The sequence below is a fragment of the Neodiprion virginianus genome, chromosome 3, assembly GCF_021901495.1.
Source record: "Neodiprion virginianus isolate iyNeoVirg1 chromosome 3, iyNeoVirg1.1, whole genome shotgun sequence".
Lineage (NCBI taxonomy): Eukaryota > Metazoa > Arthropoda > Insecta > Hymenoptera > Diprionidae > Neodiprion > Neodiprion virginianus.
The window spans coordinates 2,320,136-2,347,297 of NC_060879.1; the positions used below are offsets into that span (position 1 = coordinate 2,320,136).

Here is a 27,162-nt window from a genome sequence, read left to right on the forward strand (position 1 = left end):
TGTGCTAAATTGTACTAACAATAGTGTGGTATTCCGTTATATTCCGAGAAACTCTAATTAGGAAAATCATCATTGTCAGGTAAATTTATTAATTGACTTGATTTTCACGGCTAAAGAATACACATAATCTGACTGTATAGCGCGACAGATTTGTAGAGATTACTGGATCAAAGATTTACTTTTAGTTTCGAGTTTGATCGTATCAAGTTTTAACCTTCGTAAGAGGAAACATGTTTCCTCACTCCAAAATTCAGATTCTTAAAATTCTAAATTCCGAAAAGCGGCTGATACTTCGAGCGAACGTCAAGTCTACTGATACATCTGGTAGTAGCATGATTTCAAAATTTCGTGACCGCGCGAGGCGGTCGAGAAAAGAGCATTGATCAGATTGTTGAATATTGTTAGTTTTTTCCCGGGTAGTCGACAGTGTCGAGGGTTGTTATATCGATATATCGATAAACCAAATGGAGAGTACTGGCTGCAATCGCCCGCCTGCCTGGCACAGGGGAAGATGGATATGTGATATTCGGTCAAGTATTTTGAAGTTAACGCACTTTTCTACAAACGTACTGTGAGGCAGAATCGGATTGTTGGGTTGTTTGTTTCGGGTTGAAAAATCTCGAAATTGAAGACAAACGTGGGACGGATGGGAAGACACCCTGTTTAACAGGGTTGATGGAAATAAGTCGGGGGTTAAAAAGATACTGGAAAATAATAAATTATCGGCGCGCAACATTCGACAATAACATTCGATATCATGCGCGTAACGAAGGATCAGAAAGTGATTTAAACCGTCTTGCCAGAAATTCGTGAACCTTGTCATTACCATTGTCATTATTTCTGTTGTTACTGTTATTATCGTGATTTTTACACGATCGGCGAAGGATCGCAGCGTTTAGTTTAGCCCCGCGTTCGTTGCAACTCGTGGAGTGACAACCGAGAGGCGAACTTAACCTAACTTTGGGGAGCCCTTGAACCGCGGCTTAAACTAAACTAAACTCTCGGCCATCGTAACCACCGAACTCTGAGTGACTTAATTATTATAAGAACGTACAGAGGAGAGGAGGAAGAAGAATGCCAAAAATAAGAACTAAACCTGTGTCCAATAGCTCGTGGCTCAGGCAGCGAGAAATTGGATTCAAGTTCCCTCTAGGTCACAACGACAGATTCTACAAGACTCTCTATTCCTCCATACAGCCATGCACCTCCTGGGATCACCGCGAAAATGTTTCCAGTGCTATGCACGGCGGTGTTTTCAACCTAGAATATTCACCGGATGGGTAAGAATCTCTGTCGACCTGGATTCCCCTTTCCAAGTTCCGTTTCGCTCAGCATCTGGAGATTGCTGGCCCATTTTTGTTTCCCTTCCGATAATTCTATCCTTATTTTTCAGGTCCCTCCTGCTTGCGGCATGCGAAAAACGCAGTATTCTGATGTTCGATCCACTTTGCAGAAGGCTCATACACGCTATAGACAATGCGCACAATGACTGTGTCAACTGTGTAAGGTAATAAACTTGGTCATTTGCCTGCTAAAATCTGAGACTTTGTTCTCTTAATGTAGAATACACAATGATTAAATTTACTTCTTGTTTATCTACAGGTTCCTGGATCAGCGGATGTTCGCTACGTGTTCAGACGATAGTACCGTGGCACTCTGGGACGCGAGAAATCTTAAACAGCGCATAAGAACTCTCCAAGGCCATTCGAATTGGGTCAAGAATATCGAGTTTAGTCCAAGCGACGGTTTACTTTTGACGAGTGGATTCGACGGCAGTATTTATACATGGGACATCAATAGGTGAGGATTTGTGGAGTCATAGCTCTCCGAGTCATCGAGAATACTGCTATTTAATCATTGAAAAAAACGCAGCTAAAATATACAGTACTGCAGATACTTTTCACCTGTGTCCTTGAGATCCCAGTCTTGTTATGTCACATGTTCTAGAAATTCTTCTGGCCTCATTTGGACATGAAATTAGCATTTTTATGTGAGAGTGAGTGAGTGAATGAATGATTGAATTGCTTTTGTCAGGGTTTCTTTGCCGACTGTAGCCTGATTGTGAAATAAAAAATAACAAGTTTGCAAATTGGCAAATTGTTGGCTGTCAGCTTGGCTTTTCTCACTGATTTCATTTAATTCGGTTGCACTTCGATTTCCTTTCTTTTTTTAATTCTCGTTTTCTCTTGCAGCTTTACAGAGAACAGTTTTTTGTACAATCGAGTATTTCACACCAACGGACTCATGCGGACTAGGCTGAGTCCCGATGCAACCAAAATGCTCATTTGCACAACCTCTGGGTACTTAATCATTATACACAATCTTCAGCTGAGCACTCTGTCGCAGGATTTAGCAGGATTCAAGGTATTATAATCTGAGCTTTCAGACTCAATTTTCACAGTTCCTCAGTTTCAAGTCCTAAGTAAGTTAAAAAATTATCTCGCAAATTAAATGAATACAAAGAATTCATTACAGTTTGTTGTAAATTCGAGATAAATGATACTTAGTTTGTTCGATAAAGATTGTGTTTTCATTTTTTTCATACTAATGAACGTCGGTTAGAAGACTGCTATCATCTCAGAGATAAAACTTGTTATTTCATGTTGTTTTTTATTGTTGAATTGCGCAAGTAATATATATATATTAAATATCGTTTGTCAATATATGAGTTATCACACTCTGCAGAGATATAGGAGAACAGATAATTAAATCGCAGAGAGAGACAATGATATATCTTATAATAAAAATTCATGTACACGACTTTTATTCGATGATAAAAGTTGAAATGACTTTCAAGGTAGCAATGAATACATTGTTGTGAAACGTCTTTTCTTCAATCGCGAAAATGTAAATTCTAGAAGCGAAAAAACTTTTGCAGGTATCATTCGTTGTTCAATTTCTGTTCACAGCCGAATATGTACAGACTCATGCAATTGTCACAGACGACGATACCTGTAGCAGCGAGTTTTACACACCTTTTTTCACACTCCCGATCACATAATAGGGTCGAGTTCCTTACTGATTTTCCTGTTGGGGATGACGCGGAGGTGATTTCAAGCCTTCAGGTTCATCCACAGGGCTGGTGTGCTCTGTCGAGGAACGTCAGTACGGGCGAAAAGTCAGAGGTAGAGTATATCCGAGAAATCTTCGCAAAAGACTTGAATCTTCGTTTCACCGATATTTGTAAATTTTATTGCGAAGTAAACCTCTGACCCATTTCAACTCCTCTCTAGTGGACCTGCGTTCACGACATTCAGGAGACTGACGCAGCGGCGCAAATTGAGGAGCAGGTTAAAGACAACGAAGATTCGGCATCGCACTTCAACGATCTCTCTGTAGAAGAATACGAGGATGATCACCAGCCGCAGCCTTCGAGGTCAGGAACCACGTCGCCGTTCGTGATAGACAGCGTGAGCCGAGCTAGAATAGTGCAAGAAGTGACTGACATAATGACGAACTCGTTCGTATCGACGGACGCGACGCAGCCTATAAGACCGTCGCGAACTAGCAATTGGCAGGACATACCGAGGCGAAATTCGCGGTCTCAGTCCCGTTCCGGGGCGCTACCGCGACTGGAGAGAAACATAGTGAGGACGAATTTCGGTGTAGTAGAAGTTAGCTCGATAGAAAATTCCCTGGAGTCCAGACTTGGCTCGGGAAGTGAAGCTGAGGAGAGACGGCGGCAGGCGAACAGACTTCACGAGAGCGACAACGAGGGCGATAATTTACCAGGCGGCAACTCGTCTCCGGGAGATAATACCGAGGACTACAGACTGCCGCGTCAAAACTCCCAGCTCAGTGACCTGCGGCGAAGAAACGTGATCGATGGATTCGAACTTCACGTGAGCAGCACCGACGTCTGGGAGGCTCTCGTAGCGATAAGGGAAGCGAGACACAGACGAGAACGCGAGAGGGAATTCCACTCGTCCCCCGGCGAACGGAGGGACTGGCTGCCCAGGTCGAGCAGCGGCGTTAGCGTCAGCATGCCGCCGTCCCACACCGTTGTCATACTCGGCGACAGGGCGAGGGCGCAGGGCCAGAACAGGCAAGGCTCACAGACGATGTACGCGATACCGCGTAACCATAAAATCCACCAGAATACGCCGAGGCTGACGCACTACATCGAGGAGCCGAATGTGGGTTCGGGCTACATCAAGGAGCTCTGCTTCTCCTCCGACGGCAGATTGATCTGCTCGCCCTTCGGCTACGGCGTTCGTCTATTAGCATTCTCCGGTGACTGTCAGGACCTTTCTAACTGCGTACCGCCGGGCAACGAGTCCGTTAAATTACACGAACTCGCCACCAACGTTAGTCACTCGGACATTGTTGTTAGCACGAAATTTTCACCGAAACACTGTTTACTCGTTTCCGGCTGTCTGAGCGGACAGATTACGTGGCATCAACCGGTGGTCTAGCTAATTAATTCCTTAATTATTATTCATTATTTTTTTTTAGTTCCTTTTTTTTTATCGTTCTCATTTTCGAAATTTTTATTCGTGGTATTTATATTATTCGTATACCTATGTAACACACGCGAACGACAGTCGTTGATCTCTGTTTTGTAAAAACTTACGCAGGGAATAGTCTGTATTATGTAGCCTGCAATCTTGTAATAGTGAATTTAAATCAAATTTTTCCTGTGTAACACATAATATATATATATATATATATATATATATATACAATATACACACATGTTTACAACATGGTAGCAAAAATAAGAAAATAAATATCAAGATGATGGAAAAATAAAGTTGAAACCCGTAATTAAACAATAGAATAATTATTTAATAAATATACACGAATAAGAACGGGGAAAAATAAATGTGAACCAACGACGTTAGTTTCACCGCACGCATGCATATACGTATAGTATAATACATATATGCTACGTTTGTTGTATATTATTATTTTTGTACTATAGATGTGACTTAAAAGCAATAATTTTTTTTTCTCGTTTTCGACGCGAATTTTTCCCTTCAGTATTTTCCCGGTATCGGTTATTATTATTATTATTATTATTATTATTATTATTATTATTATTATTATCATTGTTATATTATTGCAATTTTTTTTTTATCAAACGTTTGACGTTTTACTCGAATTGAGGTCGGACCGTCTGCACTGCTGTTGATCCGAGAAACAGCTTTTTTTCTTTATTCTCGTAACGTAAGGGAGAAGAAGAAAAAGAAAAATATTGAAGAGTTGAAAATAATTCTGAAATAAAATTACCACGAAAGTTATCACGTATCGATCCAGATCGTTTGCTAATAATTTTTACATGTATACACCTTATAATTATGTAGCACTAGAAACTCTGCGAGTTTATCAACTTTGGTTTTGAAGAATAATTATCTCAGCGCAGTTTGAAACGTTCCTCAAGCCTTGTACATAAGTTAAATGTTAATATATACTTAGAAATTTTATTTATCATTTCATGAGTAAGACTCGAATTTTAGAGGGAGGAATGAAACAAAAATAAATCGATAATCAAAATGTATCAATTGCCACGTTAAAGTTATTTTATACTTGTAATATGCGGTTTTAAATACGACGTACAATGGGAGAAACGTTAAAGAAAACAAAACCAAAATTTTTACTGTCGAGTATTACACAGGGCAGTTAAATTTATAATGATTATTTGAGCGGTAGATGTATACGTTTTGTATAATTAATATCCGAAGATATTAAAAGCGAGTAACTGATTTTTTTCTTCCTCGTTTTATGACGCTGAATATTTCATCTCCCGATTGAAGAACCAGCTTAGCTTAGCAAATAGTTAACAGTAATCATCAAATCGAAGCATTCAATTCGATTTAAATCTCGGGTATCCGAATTTATTGCATTAATTGAAACGACATCAAATAACACGACTATACATACGCGTCTATAATCTTTGTACACAAATACGGAATATCACAATCATCCGGATACAGTCTTGTGAATCATCGATTCCTAATTTTTTGCGAGTCTATAATTACGCGCTGTATGCACACAACTTATATCTGTATTATTATACATACGAATAATGAAAACTTAAGATCCTAAAAGGTAGAAAGGAAATTGTGAATATTTACCTCCGATATTACATACTTGAGAAGTATAAAAAAGACGAAAAAGAAAACGAGAAAATAAAGAAAAAAAAACAACTGTAAAGTACATATATATTATATATTGAACATTTGTAAATAATTTATTGTCTAGTTTATAATATATATATATAGGTGTGTGTGTGTGTGTGTGTGTGTGTGCGTGTGTGTATAGGTATGTATAAATAATATACATGCATGGATATATCTCTCTATTTTTTCTTTTGTTTTTCAGTTGCTGATACTATACGATTAGAATTGCGTTTTCTATATATTTGCTATCCGCCGTGCTAAATTCTTCCGTCTTATTTTCAATCTATATCGTTCTTTCATTTCGTTTTTCACATTATCTTTTGCCGTCAAGCATGTGGATAATTTTATACTATATCGACGTGGTTTAACAAAAAATTGAAAACATTCGCCAATTTACAAGATTAAAAACGTTTTTGTGGTATTTACAAATTTTGTACGACTTTGAAATTTGAATTGGTAACTTGTTATTTATTTTTTTTTTTACGCAATGTCACGTCGAACTTTATGCCAAACTATTCTATAAGAGAAACAATTTGCCATAACGCAAGTCTATGGAATTAATAAAAAAATATTAGAACAAAAATTCCATTTGCCATTCAGCACTGTTAACTTATAGTACAATCATTATTGTTATTATTATTATTGTTATATTCGATTTTCCATTTGTTTTTGTTAGATCACGGTACACGTGGTTATCTCGCAAATAAACTTATTTCGCAATGTATGTCGATAGTCACTTGGGTTCGCGATGAGAAGAAGATAAAAGAAAAAAAGAAATAATGTAAGGAATAGATAAGAATGCAAATAATTCGTAAAATGATGAAAAATTATAAAAAGTACTTAAAATCGCAAACGCGTTATTTGCGATATTATCAATGAGTTATGCCATTCTCGTGCAATTTCTACAGATTAACTTCAAGCCGAACCATTATAAAAACTGTCATTATGTATATTGAAACAAATAAAGTGTGTTTGGCAGCTAATGATATGTGAAGAAAACGTTTGTCTCGCTTCGATCATATCCTAAATATTGTACATGCATTTTTATGTATTGATATATGAGATATACTAAAAGGGATGAAATGCATGATGTTTATTCTCCTTAGCGATCGATATAAAAAACTGCAATTCATACGTATAAATCTCTGGAAAAAATATAAGTAACAAAATTAATAGCAAGGGTCGTTCAATAATATGACATGTAATATGATGAGGATAGACAAATAAACGATGGTTTTAGCTTCCTTTTCTATTGGTTTGTTTCATTATGTAACTGTACTAATACGCGATCAATAAAATATAACAATCATCTAGACTATTTCTGGTTCGAAAATCATTTAATCGGTAATTTCAAACCTTCGATAATAAAAAGGGAGGAAACAATTTAGGGTGAGGATATTTCTTTATAGAGATGATTTTTAATTTCGGTCGAACTATTTTTGAATTATTGGGAAGCCCAACTTTATACTCGTTTTTTCAGTAATTTTATCGTCTTCGCGTGATCTATTTGCTCATATTTTCTAGAAAACGAACCTTTTTCAATGAGAGAATAATCATGTCGCGTGATTTACGGGTATACGTAAAAATCGGAAGAAAATTTTATCGGACTTTGAGTAATTAGAACAGTGCAACGGATCGCAATGATTAATCTGAGATCGTAAAACGCCGGATAAGGTTGGATGATCGACAAAGCAAAAATTGTTGAAAAACAGTTGAAAATCATAATTTCAAATGCACGCAACTCGCTATCGGTTCAAAAAAGAATACATCATGCTAGAAACGTAAACGTCAAAGCTAGACGTAAAAATTGTAAACAGCAATAAAACTTGACGGGTAAATTAACTGCGCGTTTGAACAATATTAACTCGCTAATCCAACGATTCTCCTGCAGTTTCACGTTTCATCTCGACAGCGTAACATCGGAACGCAATTGCGTCTTGGGCCGAGTTTCAGCTCCGGCCTCGACGCTCTTGAACAAGGAGAAAATGGCTTCCAATTGGATCTTGCTCATGACCATCGGTCTCCAACTCTTTACCGGGTCAATCTGCACCGTCTCTGATGAGCCCGCCTTCTGCAGCGCTGAATTTGTGTAAGAATTCATCAACTGTTTGCTCAAATTTGCGAATTAGCACCGTAGTTTGTGATACCTACAGGTCCTTGAATTGAAATTCAATGATGACCACCATAATGAGAAATTCGTTGTGACGTGGGAAAGTATGAACTGATCTACGTAGATATAAATTTTCTCAGTACCTAATCCGATCAAGACATGTATAATTCATAGACGCGCATAGATCTAATCAGATATAAATATCAGATGGACAAAATTTGGATGTAATTACAGCTATTCATTTTTCCTCGTGAAAGGTTTCCATTCGTGATCCATGGTTAAAAAAAAAAAAAAAAAAAAAGTAACGATAAGGAAACGCGGCAAATTCGATTTTCCAGGCTGAAGCACATCTTCCTGCTGGTCCCATCGCGGGATGAGCTGCCCCACCTGACTAGATACTTGAGCTTGATCCGGTCGGTGACGATAGCGAGAAACCCGGACGATGATAGTCTGGTGCACGTGATGAGCGACCCGGAGGACAGGGAGGCCATATATCGACACACGATTGAGCGCAACGTTTACGTGTCGCAGACGCCGTACTGCGTGCCGAAGACGGAGTTCTCGGCACTGCAGGAACAGCGAGCGAACCGAACGCTGTTGGAAAAGCTGCGAGGAAGCAACGTGTTGGGGAACCTGATAGACCGGGAACCAGCGACGGACGACGAGCGGACGGCGACGAAGGAGCAGAACGGGGCGATGATGCGGTTGCTGAAAAACGGTCGTCTGCCGAGTTTCTCCCGACGGTTTATCAGGGCGGCCGACGCGACGCCGCTTGGAAAACAGTCGAACGCGGCTGAGCCCAGTCCGGGTCACGTGATGGCAGCAGCGACCAATGGGATAGCGGCTCGCGTGGCGCGTTATCAGATGAGGGCGAGCGCGGAGAGCGTGCCGCACTCGCGGTTGGTGAAACGTCAAGACGACGACGTTGTTACGACCCCCGTCACGACGACGGTGGACATCACAGCGACGGAGGGCGCAGGGCCCACACTAACGCCACCACCCCCGCCGCCACCGCCGCCGCCGCTACCGAACAGATCGAACCAAAATCAGGGAAAGGGAAAATGGCAAGGCGGGAAGCGGGACGGCGTCAGGAACCCCCAATCTGCGGTGAAATCGCAGAAGTCGCATGTCCACGGTAATCAAAAACGCACTACATCTTTACCCGAGTCGCTGAAGGCCAGGGGAAAGGTTTCCAACCGAAAGTCGCCGAACAGGGAAGAGGGAAAGGGCAGGGGAATTGGCCACAAACAAGGAGCCCAGGGAAAGCATGTCGTACCGCCTTCCGACGAGGACGATGCAAATCGCTCGGCCGACGAACTCGTGAACGATATCGGCTTGTCGACCGATGCGGCCCCGTGGTTGATTCAGTGCATCGCGGAGGCACCCGATACTAATCACAATCTGTCTGATCATCTTTATAAAATGTTCAGGTATGCCAAGAGAATGGAAAATCAAAAGAGAAAGGGGTAACCGTATTCCTATGATGTCTCGTTTCTGTTTATTGTATGACAATTAATTTACGTTTTATTAATATCGTATAAAATATATATATATATATATATACAGATATATATATATATATATATATATATATGTATGTATGTACAACTATATCTGCAAACTTAACAATTCTCGTTTATATATACGTATAATGAATCGAGAAGAAATATAATTTATATACGTTAGTTTTTTTGCACATCTTGTACCTTACAGTCGCTTTTGAACGCGGTCGGATTTGTAGTCAGCGTGTAACGAGACAATCGCTGACTCTTATTGCAGAGCTGCCGAAATCATGCTGAGCGTCCGAATTGGTCGAAATTTTTTATCCTCTCCGGTTATATATCTCGTAGTCTTCTTATAGGTAGAATTGCTAGATAGTAACGGTGGATTAGTAACAATACGGGCATCTGCGATTAATGCGCGGCCTTCGTCCGAGTCGCCTAGAAAAAGTATGAAAAATAAAAAAAGAAACACGAACAAATAATATATAATGCGTATAGTACAATTAATGATAACTACGATTATGAATATGTGTGTATTAAAATGTATAACTTCAGTTCTCAGATTCACTTAACTAATGATTAACACTAAACCTTATATCGTATCAATAACATTCTGCGATACTACACTGCTATACTTGACGGGATCCTATACTACATGTCTTGTATCCTTGGGATAAATGGTACACATAAAAATATACTCCCGATTTAACATTTGAATTACTGAAACACAACGCGCAGCGACAATTTATGGATCCGAGATTAGTTTACTGATCGTAAGTCGTTGTGACATGAAGAGTGAAGCACCGAAGTTAATTCTTCAAAATTATTAAAACGATCATGTTCTTCGAATACTTTCTCAGTAAAAAATTTCAGAACTTGACTCACTTCAATACTGACGAAAGTGACGAGACCAAGAGAATGTATGTCAAAAATGTAAACGGAACTGCAGGTGCAAATTTTGCGAACCCTGGGGGAAAATAAACATGGCTACCATTGATTCCATTAGGTTGGAATTTTATTTTAGCGATGCAATCTTTCCCCGTGATCTATGATATGGAGTCCTTTTTTTGGACAGACGAAACGATGGGAAGATTTGAGTAGTTATGATTTCGAATACCAACGGCAGTAGAAAAATTGAGAATTTAGCCTGTAGAATTCACTACAAATGGCGCAACGATATTCATCTTATACCATCATTATTTTTTGAGCGTAATAGATGACCGATCTCCACCCTTGGAAAGAGAAAATAAATTAAATGACAAAGTATAGAACAATCGTGAGCACTATGTATTCGATATTGGCCATAACCAACTCGCCGGCACTCGGTGAGGGTTCGCGCGCATGGTCATGGTCTGCATGATCCATGGAATCCGTGTGATTGTGATAATGATTGTGATGGTCATGCTGATCGTCAAGCTGGGAGTGATCGTGATACTGTTGATTGGTGGGGGTAACCTCAGCGTTAGTAACAAGACTGGAATTCATGTTTTGAGTATCATCATCCTCTTTGTGGCCCGGTACGTGGTGGGGAGCCCTCTTCGATCGTTGGACGAGAGTGAGTCTCGTGTTTCCGTTTCCCGGGTTCTTCCGTCCTGCTCGGTCGGTGTTCTGCAACTGCGGAATAGCGTCGGGCCTGAAGTTGCCCGGAATGGGAGGTGGCAGCTCTCCCCTGAAGCTTCCGTACTGCGGGGTCTTGCTGAGAACATCGGACGACAACCTTACTCGACCGGGGCGCTCGTTGACCTTCGGAATCGAGCGCGCAAGCTTCGCGTCCAGTACCTGAGTCCCGTCGGCTGTGATCAGGGCCCCGTCAACGAGGGCCTGACTCTCAGGTCTTCGTGATGATTGGCGGGGGGCAGACGGGGGCAGATAGTAGGCCTCGGGGCTGTCGGCAGCCGGCTGCGTGTCCTCCTCAACCTCTCGCCGCTTGTTTCGCTGGGCCTTCTTCTTGAGCTTCTTGCTCTGGTTCCCATCCGGCGGCGAGGGCACGAACATCGGCTCGAAGCTGTCGAGGGGGGCGTATTCCCTGCTGTCGAGGATCGCGTCGTCCGACTCGTCGACGTTCAGGCGACGGTCCTCGGCGTAGTCGCTGACTTCGGTGACCCTGAGGATGGGCTTGAAGCCACCCTCGACGACGACTGACTCCGGCTTGAACCCGGTGTTCTTGGCGCGTTGGGCGACACCCTCGACCTGGGACATCTTCGCCTCGATGGTGTTCTGGTTGAAATCGGTTTTCGTTAGCTTTGTTATCTGCGCGTTGAACCGGGGTTCGTTCGTCGCTGATGCAGGGAGGCTGTGATGGGATGGGGATGATGATGATGATGGCTGGGTTGGACGGTAAATGGATTTCTTCCTATCCTGCAGGATCAAGTGTTGGGATGCTCTTTGCTGCGACAGCGATACTGGGTTAGGGATCAGGGAGTGCGAAGGCCTGCGCGACTGCACCGGCCTCCGCTGCACAACCACTAGCTGAGGCTCGGCGTGCACCGATGCGGATGGTCTTGAGAAGGTCGGCACCCCCTGGGCGTAAGCCAGTTTCATTACCCCGAAGTTGGTCATTACTGGGCCCCGGTTTCGCTTCGCGACATCTGCAATTAGTTTTTGTTTCAAATTAGGATCCCGCTCACGTTCGCGTTCCCTCACTTCGTATCTCCCGTTCATCATCGCGACCTGCTTCATCGGTCCCTGATAGCCTTGATCAGCCTTCAAGTTGTTGTTGTTGTTGTTATTCGCGCCAAGCGTGTGTTTATATCCGTTCTTGTTCATGTTATAATGCAAGCCTGATGCGGATGGGCTGACCTGTTTTAACTGATGCAGCTGATGATGGTTATGACTAAAATGATGATTGTGATGGTGGTGATGATGGTCCTCGAATGATTGCAGTAAGCTTTCGTACGGTATTTGGAACGTGGGATTCCTGCTCTTAAGCCTTATTAATTGAGTGCTAGTAAACGATGATTGATCGTCGTCTTTTACAACGGGGAGGTTGTTAGCGATGATTGATGGATTACGAATGTATTCCCGATGTTCCTGGAAGAATTCTGGCCTTGGCGTTACCTTGCTCGATACACGAATGCTCTCCCCTCCGACGAGCTGGTCCATTTCTCCGGCGTTCAACTGCCTTCCCGGTAACTCGGCGTAGACCTCGCGCACTTCGCTTGCCGATCCCTGAATACCACCTTCGTCACATTCGTCGTGGACGTTGATCTTCCATCCAAGATGACGGTGAGTGAAGCACTGAAAAAAGATCATTGCAACCATACAGACACCTTTCGCGCCACTTCTCCTAGTGGAGAACAACACTGTTGGGTTCGTCTTTTACAACTCACCTGATAGTAGACAGTATCCGGAGTGTCAGCGTCTGGAGTCCATTCGACGATTCCCGGTTCTCCATGATCGCACTCCAGTGTCAGAGTGCGCTGATAGGCACCGAACGACGAAAACTCGTCGGCGAGAGGCTGCGACTGGTCAGGAACCCAGTTGCAGAGTCGACCGACTCCGGTGAGCTTCATGGTACCGCGGATGCGTTTAACTCCAGCGAATATTCTCACGTTCTAGGAAGTATACGGAGATAGTGTGTAAGACTCATCGGTTATGACGCACAAACCATTCAAGGACCAAATCGCGATTCGCACCCACCTCCTTTTCCTCCGGTGTTTTGTGCTGATAACCGCCGATGGGGTCGTCCGTTATGTAGAATGGATGATAGCGGGCCGGTACTTCCGGGTCCGAACCACCCTCGACGACGAAGGTGTACTTCTTGCCTCTGACCACGTTGATCTCGGGGATAAGCAGCCCGTTTATGTACCAGGATATCCCCCAGCCAACGTGTCCTGAAATATAACACAGAACCGCAAGTTCGAGCCACTCTCGCTGGAGATAAAAATATTTGAAAAACCGTCAAGTCGATTTCACCTGTGATCGCGGGGTATCCGTGCTTTCCTCCGGTCGGTCCCATCTGGGCGTAAAAAACTCCGTCAGCAGGTTCGCTGCAATGGATCGGTGGTATTTCCCACGGGTCGTTCTTCGGCGCTGCTGCTGGTGGCGGTGGAACGCGCTGCGGTCTTCTGGTCGTCACTTCCGTCTGGGGATGGAAGAGTTTCGTTAGTTCTATCGACCGGTTTCTATATAAAAAAAAGCGGTACCTGCAGACTCGTGGAGTCCTTGTCCTTGTCCGTGAGGGCCGGATGACGATCCTGTTCCTGGTTATCTGGCATCGGGCAATTCCACCGGGGTGGTCTGCCGAATTCAATCAATTGATCCTTCCTCAGATAGTTGCTGTGAAAGCTGACCTCTTTCCTCTCGTTCAGGGGCCCGATAGCCCAGATAATCGCTTGGCTCCCGTTCGTCGTTATTGGCACGTCAAGTTCGTCACTGGCCTTGAGCGGGCGCTGGTAAGTCACGATACTGTAGCCGTTCACCATCGCCGCGTTCAATAAACGCACCGAGTTTGAGTTGTCCTAAGCATAAAAGGTGGAAGTTCATTTTCGCGCTCCCTTCAAAGGATAATATATAAAAAATTCAACATCAATTTGTTGTCTATCCGACACTTTATCAGCTGGAGTCACAAAAACTGTTCCACAGTAGTCCATATCGAAAAATTTTCTACACAACGCGTTGTTTACAGTGAGAGAAGGAGGAAGGAGGTACCTGGATCCTGGTGTCCGGACAGCTGCCTCGCTGACCCGAACACTGCGATTTCGCGTCCAAAAAGTAGTCGACGGCATAACCCTGGAGGGTTTCCTTGTCCACCCATGCGACCACAACATCTCCACCGACCATGATGCTCTTCTTGGGGTCCGGAGACAGGCCGAAGGACATGTACTGTCCGGCGTCTGAGGAGAGGAATCAATAAGAAATCAATAAAGCAGAGGGCTTCAGGCATTATTAATTCTCTAAAGAGATATTTTCGACAAGAGTTGCGGCCCTGGTTCGATACTCGTTGCTAACGCGGTTTGCCTTTCTCTTGACATTTTGAAATCTCAATTATATTCCATCAATGGCATCGTTAGCCGACGGGCATATTCTGACTTATTATACAGTGTGTGTATCTAAGTGTGAGTTTGAACATGCTTGAGTATAGTTATGATTGTAAAAGTGAAATTATATGACGGGATATACGATGTAAAAGGGTATAATAATATCCGGGTAAAATTGGTGTTGACATAGAAATTTTTCAAGACTCTTACCGAGTTTTGCGACGAGCTGAACGACGACACTGTCACCAGCAACGGCCCAACGGACTTCGAAGGCGAGATCGTCTTGGAGAACTTCGCAGTTTAATTTCGACTGAAAACCGAAACGATAATTTAATCACGTTGTTGTAATTTCTATCCTCTCTTAGTTTCCGGGAAGAGAAAATATATATATATACATCGAAGCGCATAAGCTATAGTTTTTATTAAAAAATATATTTATTATAAAAATATTGGAAAGTATACGCATCATGTACAAAAAAAGAAGGTAAATAAGAAAGTATAAAATTGTGATATTCGAATAAAGACGTGAAGTATAAAAAATACATATTTTCCTAAATGTATAATACGTTATCACTATGATTATTATCATTATTATTACTATGATACTTTTTTAAACTGGCTCGTTACTGAGGAGTGACTGATAAGTGACGTATTAAACAGGTATATCGTACTCACGTTGCGGTTTGCAAAAATCCTTATAAGTTTATAACGATAAATTTTCATCCGTTACTTGCACACGACATATAGTTTATATTTATATATGTATAGGTATTTATGTAATAAAAAAGATCTGTTTATAATGTATCACAGTTCAGAAGGTGGTGTATATACAGGTATATACAATATAAATGTTGGTAAATAGTGGTGAAGGTATAGATTTTCCACTAATCGTATAGATTGAAAAATTGCAAGAGAAATGAGTATTCATAAAGGGAAAAATCGCAAACGCGCAATTACATTAAAATGCTGCTGCAACGTAATGCACGAGTTTCGACGTTGCTACGGAGATATGAAGGTATATGAATAGCGTGTAACGTATATGTATATATAATAGTAGAATCATGCGGCCTATAATTTCGCAATGAATTATTTCGTTGGTTAATTCCAAGCAATGCAACCTCTAAACAATTCTCACCCGATAAATATGCCATATTTAATAATATATAGTGTAAAAAAACAAATCACGTTTATGTATAATACTTATAAGCTGCGCCTAGCTACCGGTAGATTTATTTATTTATTTACTCATATCATAATATTTAGTCCTATTTCACGCGGTAGAATGTTAAATAAATAAAACGGTATTTCAATTCGTGGAAAAAATATCACTCGCCGAGCGTTCGACTAATGGCAAGCAAGCCACGTGGAAGAAGAGAATTGGAAAAACAAAAGTACAAAGTAAGTGGATAAATGGGAGAAAGGGTCAGGAAAAAAAGATGTAAGGAACCAGACAGAACGCGATGAAGATAGAATTTTTTCGGTTGAAAAAACTCGGGAATTTTTCGTCCAAATTTCACCCGTCGCGAACCGGTAATTTTGTGCTCGTTATCTTTTCCGTCGGTTGAGATTATTCTTAAATTACAACAGCTTTTCCTATTTCACTGGTAGTTACTGGGTGGACGTTAAATCGAAGCACGTTTTTTCACGGGATCCAGAAATGGGCAATGAACGAAATTATCAATATCGTCAAAACAATTGCTCAGCTGAGAAGCTTTGATTAAAAATTGGATATTCTACTTATATTATCAGACTGACGAAGAAAAGATCTATTCAGTATCCATTTTTCGACGCGATAGTCAAGTTACCGTACAGAGAGTATTACAGGTGATTGGATACGTTAAAACGTCATTTGGACTAACTCGAAGCTTCGCGAGTTCATTCGAATTGTTCGCGAGACGTCAGTGTCAGTTTCAAACGGCAAGGTGTGATGTGAAAATTAATTTTCAATCGTAGGAAGTAACTCGAAAACGAGATTTTGTCATCACGGGGAAGAAAAACCATCCAAAAATGATTACAAGACTCAAAAATAAGAAAATAAAAAAATAATAATACACCAAACGACAAAGTTTCGAAACGATTATTATCGAAGGTCGTCGCGTCCTCGAGGTTCGATTTGCGGGTTCGATTCGAACGATGATCAAGGAAGTTTTTCCAAGAATCGCCCTAGTACTGAACGTAAGAGTTGACACTCTGGTCTCCAGGATACCGTAGGAACCTCGCGTACGATCCTTGCTGCTGGTTCTGGTATCGGTGCTGATCACCGAAATTTCTGAACCGATTGTCATGCTGAGGCTGAGAATATTCGAGCTGATGGTGAGAGGGGGGCTGGGAAAACTGTTGCGAATAAGGGTTGAACGCTGGCTGGACGTTGGCGAGCTGCTGGAGGCGCGAAAGCGACTGTTGAATGTCGTTTTGGCTTCCGTGTCCGAGGAGGAACTCGCGTCTGGTGATCGGGAGGGAGTGAGGAGCCTGCTGGATGGGCTCCTGGAGGTGGAGGCTTTTCGGAATCCGGTAGTCGACCGACTGGAGCAGCTGGACCTGGTCATTGCGCCTCAGGGTCGGCCGGTAGGTGGTGACGCGTTGGTCCTGGCTGGAGGACGAGGACAGGATCGAGGGAAAGGCCGCCGGGGTCGAGGGCTCTTTCGCTAACCCCAACTGTCCCTGTCCTCCGCGCATATTCTGCAACACAAGGACAGAGACAGTGGTTATTTTGTGATTTCAACACCGGCTTCCGCAATAGTTCGAAAGCTTTGCTTTCCGCTCGCGTGGAAAGCCGTGGTTCGATTCCAAGTGCAAACGCCTGGACGACGCGACGCGACGCTTCGAATTCACTGCCGAGAGCTTGCAAATATTGACCATCGCTTGGCTGACGCGCGTTTGAATGCACGCGGACGGCGAGTGTGTCACTGGCGTACAAAACTTGCGTTACCTTCGGTTTGGATTCGGAGCGATAAAAGGGTAGTGAAATTCGGGCTTCAGGGGTTCGATTCTGACTTCTGCGGACAGCAGTTACACCTCGACACTCAAGCTCGTCTTACGATATATCAGCAAAGCTCGACTTCGTTCCGTCGCTTGGGTGGACAGTGCAACAGTCTGCACTTGACAACGACAGAGTCACCTGAATTCAGGTTAATGAACTGTCCACTGTCCACTGTCCGTGACCATACGCGAGCCCGGTCAAGCGGAAAGGGGTTCAATCAAGGCCATTGAGGTCCGGGAGTCAAGTTCCAACACTAACCGGACCTTGATCTTCGAACTCATTTCACAAGACTTGGAGGACCCTTCGGTGTTTCTTTTTTTTTCCAGAATAAAGCAACCCGGGAGTGATTTTGAAATCGTCTGTACCTGATACCTACGGTCAAGCACGTGACAAAAAGTGAAAGAAGAAAGGCGCCTCGCGCTGCCAACCAGAGCGTGGTCGATGTTGCAAGAGATAGACAGAATGACAGAGGAAAGGGGAAAGCCTGACGACGGATTGACCGCGGCTAATCGTGAAATTGGAGTAGCCACTCACCTGGGGAGAAACGCCGAGCATCTTTAGAGACGGGGGAACGTTCAGGCTCTGGGGTATCTTGACGTGTCCAAAGTCAACGGTGAAGGCCTCGCACCAAACACCGAAGTGTCCGAGCTCGTGGACCGTCAGGTCACCAGGCAGGGTGAGGACGATGGTCTTGTGGTCGTACTTACGGAGCGGATTCTCCTTTCCGTTTTCGTCAGGAATCCGGATGCCTTGGGGCGTCGGATTCGGTCCTGGACCAGCCCAGAATTTCGCATCTGAAACAGAGTTCGAAGTCACGGTTAAGTTCCCCGTTTTCCTCGTGGAAACGAGCCCGGAGAAAATAGAACACTAAGGCATGGTGTCCAGTAAAGAGTATGTAACAAATTCAAGGACAATTCAAGGACATTCTCAGGTTATTCAAGGACATCAAAAGTTGAATATTTTCAGGACACAAAAAAAATTCGAGGATAGTTTCCAGGACTTTTGAAGGACAAACAAAATTCAAGGACATTTCCAGGACCACCGGACACCATGTAAAAGTAACACTCGGACCACCCCTTTGCAACACGATGATCATTCCGATTCTACAGAATTTTCTAAACAGTGTAATAAGATTGATCCTCCTACTGAAACGGCGAATCGTTCTGTTAATGTACCATTTGTGAATATACCCCCAGTAGCGTTGCCTTGGGTTGGAAAAATTTGAGAAGACTGCGGGAAATGTTTCAACAAAGTCAATACAGAATTTTTCCTGACAGGGACTTTTGCCACCTGACAACAGACTCACGCAAGATTTTGAGCAATGCAAATCCTGATATCAGACCTACGGTCAAATGTGGAAGTGGACGGGTCGTGTCTGAAGCTGGAGTCTGCGGGCAGACTTTCCTTGGAACGCTACTAGGAGTGGTACCCTTTTATCGACGAAGCCACCTCGGCTCCTGAATTTTGTAACGACTCACCTGGCGCTTCTCCGTCGTAGCTAAATCCGGGTATAAGAAGAGTCTGAGCGTCGACGATGACAACCGGTTCCGAACTTACTCCGTGGATGCCGTTTAGGGTTCCAAGCTTCTTGGGTCGCGGATACTCGAACCCTCGCGGTATCCTGACGTCGCCGAAGTTTACCTTGAGAATCGAAATAGCAGGAAGGAATTAGATGAGCTCTCTTCTCGGTGGGCAGGGAAATTGCCGGGAATCGCACTTTTCCCTCTTAGAGAGCTCGCAGCTCGATCGATGCCTGGTCTCATTTCTGCGGCCAGCCTTGGCGACCGTTCGAGCGTTTCTTCACGCCGCGGTAATTTTTCAATATAAGGGCAGTGTGCGGGGGGAAGGAACGGGGGAGACAGACTAAGGCCGAAGGCCACACCGACGGCCGTTATGAAAGGTGGGTACTCACTGAAAAATCGTCGCACCATATCGCGAACCATCTTATATTGTTCAGGGTCTTTCCCTCGGGCAGTGTCAGAGTGATGTCCTCCTTTCTGTACCTCCTCAGAAGGTCGTACCTGTAATTTGTTCGAACACAAAACCGAGTCATGAATGGTATTGATGACGACGCGATGAGTAAACGAGGACGTTTAACGATCCGATTTGTCGGTGCAGAGGATTCGAAGGTTGGAAATTAATTGGGAGGTTGATGTCGGTAACGTTACTGTAACGATCCGTGTTTAGGAAAAATCATTGCTTGACCCTTTTGACGGGCACATTGTTTTTTACTGAAAAAATTTCCGACAGTCATACGTGGTCCATAAGTTTTCGGGATAGCTGATTACGATTCTGAAGTCGGAATTACGAAATTAAAAATTGCGGTAATTTTCCAAAGTTTCCAAAATTTTTTGGGATAAAACTAACGAACGGAAAATTCTGACAAAAATATATATATTATAAAACTGTGTGTGGAGAATATGTAGAAGATAAAAAAAAAATTTTAAGTTTCAGCTGTCTACGTTACAAAAACTCGATTATTTTTGTTGAAAAAAATGAGTTTTTTCACGTTTATTGCTTATAATAAACACAAAAATAACCAAATTATTGCAATTTTGTATGAAGTTTTGATGACTTAGGCATCCAAGAGTCTAAAAAGAAAAAATATATTAGAAATATGACAAAAAAACTGAGACTAAACTGCCTCTCAAAGGGTTAATTCGCTCCTTCAGGATCGTCTCAGATTTGTTATGAAGTGTAGCTAATAGAACTCCTTGGAAGTGATTTTAAACTTGCACAATAACGATTTTTCGTTCAACTTTCGTCACGTTAAACGTTACCATCAACTTCAGTATCGCGAAGTGTTTATTAATTGAATTCACTTCGGGCTTCTGTTTTGAAAATCAATTTTTTCTTTCTACTCACGTTCCCCTCTCGTCCGGGACTCTGAATCCATTGTCGATCGGTGTCTTGGAATTGCCGGCGTAAAAGTAGGCGGCTGAAAGTAGATTAGTTCACGAAGATTAGTCAACCTTGATGCTCGATATCTGATTTATTTATTCGTTAAAAATTCTTCCCGTTTCTCTTGTCTTCACTGTTATTCCGTCTCCCTTTTTTTCACGGCTCAACGAACGAACGAACATCATTTTCACCGGGGAATTGAAGAAAGGGACCAGCGCAGGTTTCCTTTTTCGGGTAAATGCTAATTCGCATTATCGGCGATTCGCGACGCGTGGGACGGCTGATTTAAATTCAAACGTCAAAAAGCCCGCGAATTTCGGCGAAATCGTTGCGGGGTGTGGGAGGGAAAAAAAAAAATTGTCCGAATCGGTGAAATTAGGTGGTTTCAATCTTGACTCGACTCAACCTTGACCTATCGTCACGTGCTTAATAAAAATTGCGTGAATGCAGTGATTCCGGTTAAAGCGCGTATCGTGCATCCCGGCTTTTTGCCATACTGCGATTAATGGACGAAGCCAGTTCACAGCCACAAGGCGACTTTCGATTGTTGTCAAGTGAGTGTAAAAGTAGATGGAAAAGAAAATAAAAAGACTGGCAAATGGACTCGACTCAACCACACGAGCACACATTCACATGTTCACAGACTGAGCACAGCGTCAGAAATAGAAAGAAGAAAAACCGACTTTTGCCGATAGTTATTTACTCCACGGATCTGCCGTATCCGTTTTGTGCGGTAATTTTCTCTTTCTCTCTTGTAAACTTTTGAAGAAAGTTCTTTTCGAAAGTACATTCGTGCGGCAAATTTATGCGAGTGGCGTCGAAACTATTTGAAATGCTCCATTTGGCTGGGCATAAAGCTCCGCGATTTGTCGGTGTGTCAAAAATTTTCCTTCGTACAGCCAGGTTGAGAAAGTTGGTCAAGTTCAAACAGAGGCTTTGCAGAGTCTCGTTAGAGCGAATCTATTCACATCGAGACGTAAAAAAATGTTCGATTTTGACAGGATAAATTGTATGACCGCGAGTTAATTTTAGACTCTCGATTACGTCGCTCGATCAATTTATCGATCAATCGCAAAACCGGCTCCTTGATAATCATAAATAAACTAATTCTTCTCGGTTTCTCTCTCTCTCTCTCTTCACATTCCCTTTGAAAATTTCTCTTTCAAATCCACGTTTCGAAGAATCAAAAATATCGTCCAACATCGTTTTGTCAAGCTTACCCGGACCCTCGCCATCGTAGGTCAAGTCCTTGATGTACAAGGTGCGTCCATCTACGGCGAAGACTTCACCGGAAACACCGTGATGAAGTTGAGACAATTTTCCCAGGGGTTTTCCGTAGCTTGCTGCACCGCATGACTCTGGAACAGAATAAAATTTGTGAAAAAACGGGATTGATATAATATTTTAAGCTAGCTATTCAAAAAGTTTTCCAAGCTTTCGTAAGTTGGATATTTATCTTTCGCTATAATTATCTGCCAAGCCATTGTTGCGAAACTGATTTTTTTTAAAAAAAAAAAAAAAAAAATTCATCGTTCGTTCGTTCTTCCTCAAATTATCCGACCTTGTTCGCAAAATGACTTTGTGAAATTTTTAACCGCAAAACTCGGTACGTTGTATTATTTGACATTATTTTCCATTTTCTTTTTAAACTTCATCAGCCTCTTACTTCGTCATCTCTCTAATTGCCTTCCACTTATTTTCCTGTCATGAGTTTCCTTTTCTTCTTCTTCCTCGGGTTTGAGAAAGGCGTTGACGGCCCGAAGGTTGAGGATTCTGAGCTTGAGATGGAAGTCGATAAACACGCAAGATGCGCTGACGGGTCGGTCAGTGAGCAAGGAATGCGGTTTAACAACGTCCAAGTACCGCGCTTACTTCTACATATAACACACACACAGACATACATTTCTAAGACACGCGTTCAACGATTCCTGATTACACGACATAACATCGAGTTAGCATAATGGATATTTATAATGAGCTTGCTCGACAAACGGTCAACCTCTCAAGATCATCGAATCTAGTTCAATCCCCGGACGTTATTTCGTCTTTTCATCTCCCTCGAGAAAAAAATTCCCCAATATCTATCAATTGAGCGAAACAAAATGTGCGAGAGCAAAACTCGCGACGTTCTTTTCTTCAATTTTAATTAATTTTCCAGCATCGACCTGTAAAACATGCCTGGACCGTGACACAAACCATTCTTACACCACCAATCGTGAGTTTATCTACACTTTTTCCTATTCATCGAAATTTCAAGTCTCGTATCGAGTTCGCGATCAATTTTCATCCCAGTTTCGTGCATCGAAGCGCGGATGATGATTGCATCGATAAAATTATAATCAATCTAACGGCACCGGCTGAGAGTTAATTGGAAAATGAGCAGTAAACGAAGTAAAATGTAGTTGGCAAATGGCGAACGAAGGCGAGAAAATGAAGAAGAGGACGAAGACGAGACTCGTGAATAAGCTTCTTCTCCGCAACGAGATCGTATATTTTGCCGCTGCGCCTCACGGTTTAATATCGACGGATTTTGGAGAGAGGCGAGCACTCGCTAATCGTTCTCTGTTGCAACATTATGCCGGCCTACTTATCCCTACGGTCCGCTGTATCTTGTATAACCAGGTCGGTAAACTCGCGGTTAGGCATTTCCCTCGTTAAATTCATCATCGGTACCGAAGCGTCAATTTTTTTTCTCTTCTTATACGATTTGTTCTTCCCGTATTAAGTCCACGTTAATCAATATCGATCGTTGTTTTTCAACCTGAAATTGTTTTGCGGAATTTATTCTTTGTAATAATCGATTTCTGAAAATCGAAAATATGACGGCTTGAATCGTCGAAGAAAATCGGTCGAAAATATAAAAAAGTCGGATCTTCATTTGACTGATTATTTAACCTTGATAAATACTCACGGATCGATCGATCACCGTTTCACAGTTCGGTGTAACGATTGATATTCCTGCATATTTTTCATAATGAACGTAATAATGACAACAACAACAACAAAAATGATAACGATAATTTTCTCGATCGAGGTGCACGAATGTAGTCTCTTACCGAGTTTCGAATTATCAAATTATGTCGAACCGAATTGAAGAGCATGGCGAAATCGCGGATGGTTTACATTACATGCGTACCGTGTATATACATACAAGAAAATCTGTCTGAAATTATTAGACTACATGTACGATGACGATGACGATAATGATGATGAGGTGTCACTGACCCAGACCGACCTTTCGACGATCGAGAGAAAGCAAGAGGAAGTATAGCATGAGGTGTAGCTGGCATAGTTATAATAACGTGTTTTATGTAGACGACTTTGAAATAATAATATGTGTAAATACATACGTGAAATATCGACGTTTTGCTGGAATCGGGAGAGTAAAAACGTTCCTTAGAATACAAGAAGAAGAAAGTGAAGGAGGAAATTTTTTGTCTAATTTAGTGGACTGTAAACTGTTACATCCACAAAACTGAAGGGGAGCAGTGTTGTTGAGAAATTTTTAATCCCGATTTGTGTGTCAAAAGTTGATCGTTGATCGGATGAATTTTTGCGTTACAAGACAAATTAAGCTTCCGCGACTTCCGGTTGCAAAATGCTGGCTACTCGATATTTTTAAATACCTCCTTAACGATTCGCCGTGAAACTTAGGAACGAAACGATCTTTCAAAACATCGTGTGAGAGACGTTTTTCAAAATATCAACCGATTTTTCAAGATATCGGAAAAGAGGGATTTTTTTATAACATCTTTTTTTTCTATAACTTCCTTCACGATTCGTCGTGAAACTCGGGAATCGACCGATTTTTCCAAATGATTTCTGTCCCATATATTTAAAAATCGGTTGATTCCCGAGTTTCACGACGAATCGTAAAGAAAGTTTAAAGCCGACATTTCATTCTGCATGTTTGCATAATTTCCTATCGACAGGTTCTAGAACATGCGTGTCGATTTTTCTACTTTATAGATGATGATTAACGAAAGGATATCTCCTCCTCTTGAGCCCGGCGATACCGATTGAAATTTCGTAATTATAATAACAAACCTGGCGTTGTTGGCTCGTAATAGGTAAAAGTTTCCTCTGCATGGCTTAAACACCGGCTGCATAGGCGTTACACGTTCACATGCATATAAATATAATGTGTATCCGTGCATTGAGCAACTTTTCAAACCGATCGTGAGTCCCGATCCGCCAAAGGCTCTTCAATAAATTCATTAATATGATAGCTGTACGTTACATGGTCATGAATACACGCTCGTATTCCGATACGCCTATAATAAGCCTCCTACCTCCGTCTAAACGTGAGATTCACGCGTTTCGATCGCGGGGAATCGCTTAGAGCGATCGGTTAGCGGGCTCGGATTCTGGAAGATCGTTTCGCCGATTTTCAACGTGTGATTACAAGAACTCCATCGCCTTTACGAACACGAAAATTTTCACTCCGGATCGGCGCGGCTCGGTTCGTAAACCGATCGGGGAAATGGAGCAGAAAACTACCGGACCAAATATCAGCCAATTATGCCGAGGCACGTGGCCTACGATTCAAGTGAATGTCCACGACGTGGTCTACATGTTTTTTTCAACACAACACTGGAACTCTACCAACGATCGGCCCTCGGCAACCGGTTGCCGATTTTTCACCGATTTTACGCTTAATTCATGGTGTTTTTCTTGTAGAAAAAGAGGATTAACTCGTACGATTCAGGACAACAAAACCGATCTCTTGGAAATGGAAAAATTTGCAAAATCGATTCAATTTCAGTCGTAATTTCGATTCTGAAGAAGAATCTTCGAATGAATTCGGCTTAGAACACTCTAGCTAGGAAGCCTGGTTTTACCGATTTCTTATAACCATTATGCTTAAGAGTTTATGTAATATATAAAGCGAGGAATCGCCGTGGCTGTATAATGCGATGAATATAATGATGGAACGCGGTACGCTTTACCTGCCGGGCATGTAACGCCGGCTACAAGCATTTGCAAGTGAAAACCGAGCAGGTGAAAGGTAACGGCTAGTTATATTACATATATATTTAACGCACGATTTACACTGCGCGCATAACATTATACCAGTAACTCGTATTATACGTAAATCATTCTAGTAGTTGGAAAAATTTCAATCTGTATAAAGGGATACAGACAAAAAAAAAATTTCTTTTACCTATTTACTGGATTTGATTAAAGATCGGCAAATAAATGACGTTGAAAAAAAATATGGTCATCGGTCACAGCGATGTGAAAATTTTCCACAGACATTTATCTAGATACGAGTATTATTATTACCCTTGTGGTTCAGGATGATCAATTCAGGATTTCGCGCATTGTGGAACAACCACTTCTTGAATTTGCAAACACTGGAATTAACGATACAGGACAATTGTTTTTTCTTTCTCGCAAAAATTATAAGCAGTATTCAAATTCTCTGAAGCAATCATCAGTTTAGTATCTACAACCTCAAATTTCCAGTGAAAGCGGAGAAATCGGTACGAAAAATCGTTGTTCCCGAGATCCAGGAATTGGGTATCCATTCGGGTGACTTGAGGGAAAACAATTATAAAGGCATTAAAAAACGATCATAAAACACGAAAAGAAGCCGCTTGACTCGATCGTTCTGTTTTAGAAATCGTTAGGACCGTTAGCAATCGTTAGTATTTGAAAATCGGTAGCACCGATCACTACAGGTTAAATATCGATGTGAAAAAAGGATTTCTCAAGGGTTTAACATTGCAAGTAAATATTAAAATCCATAATTCTTAAACCACAATAAGTATTTTGATACATCTGTAACATTTACGATAAAGATCGGAGAATCGTCAACAAAAAACAAAGAATCGTCGGTTTGAAATTGAATCTTGATCGAAAGATCGTTGAAAAATTGACGAGTAAAAGAAAAGAAAAAACACAAATTTGCAATCGGTTGTGATATCTGTGTAAATAATTCTGGAGCTGCCGGACGATTTTGACTGTAGAAACCGGCCGAGAAATCGGTGAAAGAAATCTTCGAGTCAAGGATCGTTGAGATCGGATGGATCCTTGACAATTTTGACGGGCTAAGTAAAATCTTGATTCGTTGCGATGGCCGTGCGAATAATCGCGCAAATTCGAACGAGAAATCGGCACGAGAAATCGGCTTCCCGCGGGAAAATTAGACGACGAAGAGCGTGAAGAAAATGCGTAAAAAAATGGCAGAAGCGGAAAACTCACGTAGGCAGGAGGCGAGGAGAATCCCGATGGCAGCGAAGCTCAGGATCGGTCGACGCGAGCTTGAGGCACTGAAGCACGAGGCCAGGGGTTGTGCCGGTCGCGCCATGGTGCAGGCTACTTGATTACTGGCTTGGAAAGTGGCTGCCAGTTGACCACCTAGCTTCGCCGGTCCCACCACGATCCTCCTCCTCAGGATCAGAGCCTCTCCCTGAGCCTCGAGAGAGGGTAAGAGAGACGAGGAGAGACGGTAGGAGGCTTCGTTTATCCACATTGGATTATGCGCAAGTTGTTTTGCACCTTTATTGCAAACATCGGGTCTTGGCCTAAGAAGGAATTTCGAGTCTTATCGCTCTTCCTCTTT

General features: G+C 42.3%; 3 protein-coding genes across 4 annotated transcripts; 2 read left to right on the forward strand and 1 right to left on the reverse strand.

Annotated features, from left to right (window-relative positions):
- The first annotated feature begins 370 nt into the window (after positions 1-370).
- On the forward strand, positions 371-7,367 carry LOC124301249 (DDB1- and CUL4-associated factor 10). The gene is made up of 6 exons (XM_046756076.1): positions 371-1,280; positions 1,394-1,507; positions 1,603-1,800; positions 2,193-2,364; positions 2,910-3,125; positions 3,234-7,367. Exons 1-6 carry the CDS (start codon positions 1,075-1,077, stop codon positions 4,413-4,415), a joined length of 2,088 nt encoding a protein of 695 aa, XP_046612032.1. The 5' UTR covers positions 371-1,074; the 3' UTR covers positions 4,416-7,367.
- A 636-nt stretch (positions 7,368-8,003) lies between these two features.
- Positions 8,004-10,185, forward strand: LOC124300131 (uncharacterized). The gene is made up of 2 exons (XM_046753829.1): positions 8,004-8,211; positions 8,571-10,185. Exons 1-2 carry the CDS (start codon positions 8,108-8,110, stop codon positions 9,700-9,702), a joined length of 1,236 nt encoding a protein of 411 aa, XP_046609785.1. The 5' UTR covers positions 8,004-8,107; the 3' UTR covers positions 9,703-10,185.
- On the reverse strand, positions 9,708-27,087 carry LOC124300130 (protein Skeletor, isoforms B/C). Of its 2 annotated transcripts, XM_046753827.1 has the most exons (14): positions 26,802-27,087; positions 21,815-21,952; positions 20,559-20,631; positions 19,606-19,714; positions 19,172-19,334; positions 18,228-18,487; positions 14,924-15,023; positions 14,385-14,569; positions 13,880-14,194; positions 13,650-13,818; positions 13,374-13,567; positions 13,064-13,288; positions 12,792-12,971; positions 9,708-11,951 (listed from the first exon to the last, which is right to left on the reverse strand). In XM_046753827.1, the coding sequence occupies exons 1-14, from the start codon at positions 27,070-27,072 to the stop codon at positions 10,986-10,988; spliced, it is 3,348 nt and encodes a 1,115-aa protein (XP_046609783.1). In that variant the 5' UTR covers positions 27,073-27,087; the 3' UTR covers positions 9,708-10,985. The 2 variants fall into 2 exon arrangements, with proteins under 2 accessions (XP_046609783.1, XP_046609784.1); XM_046753828.1 differs by lacking the exons at positions 9,708-11,951; positions 12,792-12,971; positions 13,064-13,288; ... (3 more) ...; positions 14,385-14,569; positions 14,924-15,023 and adding an exon at positions 15,172-17,392.
- Positions 27,088-27,162: the final 75 nt, after the last annotated feature.